Consider the following 3,718-nt stretch of genomic DNA (forward strand, 5'->3'; position numbering starts at 1 on the left):
ATGGTTGAGGTCCTGGAATATGTTTTATACTCTATCACACACCTCCTCACACAAAAACTCTTTGGGCTTGAATTGTGGATGCAACATGGGCCCTCCTCATACCCTGCGCTTAATATTCCACTTGAAAGTGTAGATGAGATTCGAACTCGTGACCTTTGTGTCACGCTGGCTCTGATATCATGTTAAAAGACCAACTCAACCAAAAACTTAAGCTGATAGTTGAGGCCCAGAAATATGTTTTATACTCTATCACATACTATGATCGATGTTACATATATATATGAATTATTGTTGGATAAACATTATGATTCAATTAACCTAAAAATAATACATCAAAATTACAACCAACTAATTAATAGACGAATCCCTAAGCAAGCTCAAACAGCATATGGCACAAGCTGCACTACTAGATAATAGATATACAAGCTAGCAATGGTAGATAACTCTCCAAGAGCTAGTACCATACATTTTACCTCCCATCTAATATTACATACATTTACAAACACCAATACATACAAGGTACAAGTGCATAACACCATGATTATCCAAAGTACCGCCATAAACATAAATTCCCGTAGTTAAATGAGATACAAAATACAGCCATATGTATCCATTCAAAAAACTACCACAACCACTACATTTTTTGTTCACCTATATCGGACTTTTTATCCACCTCCAATGGCTCCAAGGATTAATACATTTCTCCTAAACATATCATTATATCAATATGTATAAGATCACACACTAGTTTAAGTACTGACTAGAAGTTCTCTCCAGTGAGAATTCAGGCAGTGTAACATCAAAAAGATCAAGTGGTGAAATAAAGAATGCAAAACCTGGATGAGGGTGAAGCAACACACGAAAATGCAAGGTAAGACCGATTATTTGATCAAAAAACTAGATTGATCAATCTCTGGTGAAGCCGCTGGAAATCTATGCATGTTACGTCAGTCACCTGCAATATTGCAAAAAAAATTTTAGTCATCATGGATATATAATTACCATACATGCATGGCATAACATCTCGCAAATATTTATTTTGGTGCGAATGAGTCACAAGGGCAGTACAAGTTACAACTGGGTATGAGGGGAATTGAACTTGTAACATGTCATACACATGCCCTCAATTTTAAGAACTAGGCCAGGACATCATTGAGTAACATCTTGCAAATGTTATTACGGAGTATATGATATATATACTCTTATTATTTACTGCTGATATAGTTTGCCTTAGACTAGGGATCAAAATTCTATCTACTAACTAAATGGTCTATTTACTTGGAAAGTAGGAAATTTTGGAGACAACTTTTCGATGATCAAGTAATTTGAGAGAATCCTCTATTATACACAAGAACTTTAAAAAGTCAATTGAAGCAAAATCATATAATTATCATGAGCTCCTTCAATAAATAGCCCTAGAAACTTGAAAAAAAAACATTGCATTTTACCTCGCATACTATCTTATGAATTATTCTTTGGTTAACTTTGGTTGATGAGCAGCTAGTAACACTAAGCCCTTCCTCAAAAATCACTTGGAGAGCACTTGATAGAGTAAAACTTTCGTCTTCATAGCCTGCATTGATGTCTATATCGAGTCCGCCTAGGCATGGATTTATCTCTACACTTCCAAGGGATGGTCTTGGATTACTCGAACTGCCCACTTGATACGTTGAAGTAGGACTTTCCGGGGCGGCTTTTAGCTGATCTCTCTTATCAGAAAGCTCTTGTATGTTCTTTTCCAAGTCTTTGATGTAATTCACTGCTTCAGCTAAGTGATCACTTGTAGACCTCTTTCCCTGAAATTAAATTTCATACAAGTAGTATAAATTACTCCGTAGATATCATAACTCTCTAAGAATTTACGCTATGATTTCAATTCGACTTTCTTGAAGTAAAGAAATTTTTTGATTCACTAGTGAAAGTTGAGCTTCATTTAGGCCTAGTCGCGCTAACTGGCTAACTTCCCAATTTTGTGTGAAGTAGAACACATTTTATCAACCAAATAATTTGTTTATTCTCTACTTTTAATTTCGATCCATATTAAACAAATGTTGAGTAAACTAATGACCATATATTGTCAGATTACATTTAATGTACAATTCTTCTAAAACTACCCTGTATTATTAGCCCCCCTTTTTAATTCTATATACAAGTATGTGTTTATTTTTGTAACTAGTAATTAAAGTCAAAAAAATAAAGTAGATTTTGGGGGAAATGATTTTAGTAAAGTTCGACAAACCCTAAATGACAAAAAAGGCAAAAACCCTAATTCAACATTTATGCTGAAGCTAAACAAACATCATTTATTTGAATCAATATTTTTACTTCAAAATAGAAACTAAAAACCTAATTTATTGAATATAAATTGATTGCTTAATTAGTTTCTTAAGAAATAATCAATTAATGAATTAAAATGATAAATACCTTAACATATTCCGGAGGAAGGGTAGAACGGAGTGAAGAATAAAGGTTAGACATTTCCAATCTTCTTTGTCGCTCAACTTCTTTGTGAATAGCCTTCTTCTGCTCATCATCATTATCATTATAATTACTAGTATTGTTAGAGGATACTCGACCTCGGCCCCGACCTCGACCTCGACTTCTTCCTCTATTATTACTAGGGCCAAGGCTGACATTTGCTGTGTTCATATTTCCTTCTATGTTTAACGGTGCACCATCCAACCAATAAATCTGATTCTCCGCATCTATTTGTTCTTCCTCCGCAACAAATTCAGTGGTTTGGAAGGAAAGCTCACCAGATCTTTGGAAAGGAAACATTTCTATGTTTTTTTTTTTTGAGTGAAAATAATTGAGAGAAAACTCAGCAACTTTATTATACTATATTGTCTATATATTTTTTCAGGGGAGGTTTGAAGGAAAAGGCAAGAAGATTGTGTTTTGTATTATTGTAGGGAGACCTTGTGATATCTAACATATCTTCACTTATTTATAGAATAAATGTAAGAAGAAAGGCCATGCTACTTATGATAGATTCCTATTTGTCGCACCACATAAAATATACAACGGTTGCATTATTAAGGTCGTATCCCTGAAACCCTATAACGAATTTGTAGGGAGTACACATGAAGCTGCGCGCATCCTTTTTGTGGGCTCCATGATTTTGTACATATGCTATGAACTAGAATATTTTCTGTCCCTTCTATGATTTGATGATGAGGGAGTGATCAATTACCATGATTATGGAAAATAATAGATGTAGTTCTAAGAGTTTACAATAAACTACTCCGTAGAGAGTGAGGTATAGCTCAACTGGTTAGAGCTTTTTTCCCGATTCCAAGAGATACTAGGATCGATTTTCACCCCGCCCTTATGGCTCTTTAAATACCAAAAAAAAAAAAAAACTACTCCGTAGAAACTATCAGTTTTAATGCAGTACAAAGCATTTGAAATAACTAGGATTAATAATCATCGAACAACTTATAATTTTGCAATATGTCTTTAAATAATTCATCTGTGTTCATATAATGGTTACACTTTATCTTTTCCCTCTTCATGATCACTAATAATATCTTCAATTATGTATTTTAAAAATTATCTTTTTGAGTAAAAAATAAAAAAAAAAAAAAATAAAAAAAAAAGACAAAATCCAATGAAAGAGAGAAGTAATAATGTAGTGAGATTGGACTAAACACTATTTTAGGACACTTGAAGTACTCCCTCGGACCCTTAATTTATGTCTCATCGTATATTCAAACTT

The 3,718-nt window shown here is 33.6% G+C and overlaps 1 protein-coding gene across 1 annotated transcript; it reads right to left on the reverse strand.

Annotated features, from left to right (window-relative positions):
* Window positions 1–266: 266 nt before the first annotated feature.
* On the reverse strand, window positions 267–3,718 carry LOC110697415 (transcription factor bHLH118-like). The gene is made up of 3 exons (XM_021874791.1): window positions 2,425–3,718; window positions 1,449–1,796; window positions 267–955 (listed from the first exon to the last, which is right to left on the reverse strand). Exons 1-3 carry the CDS (start codon window positions 2,776–2,778, stop codon window positions 890–892), a joined length of 768 nt encoding a protein of 255 aa, XP_021730483.1. The 5' UTR covers window positions 2,779–3,718; the 3' UTR covers window positions 267–889.

The sequence above is a fragment of the Chenopodium quinoa genome, unplaced genomic scaffold (assembly GCF_001683475.1).
Source record: "Chenopodium quinoa cultivar QQ74 unplaced genomic scaffold, ASM168347v1, whole genome shotgun sequence".
In the NCBI taxonomy this organism is placed as follows: Eukaryota; Viridiplantae; Streptophyta; class Magnoliopsida; order Caryophyllales; family Amaranthaceae; genus Chenopodium; species Chenopodium quinoa.

What these genes read in the sequence shown, in the direction of transcription:
- LOC110697415 (XM_021874791.1), bottom strand. Translation starts at nt 2,778, where the DNA reads ATGTTTCCTTTCCAAAGATCTGGTGAGCTTTCCTTCCAAACCACTGAA. An exon ending in TTCCTCCGGAATATGTTAAG is followed by an intron (nt 1,797 to 2,424) that starts GTATTTATCATT and finishes ATTTAATTTCAG; the next exon opens with GGAAAGAGGTCTACAAGTGA. An exon ending in TTCATAAGATAGTATGCGAG is followed by an intron (nt 956 to 1,448) that starts GTAAAATGCAAT and finishes GCAATATTGCAG; the next exon opens with GTGACTGACGTAACATGCAT.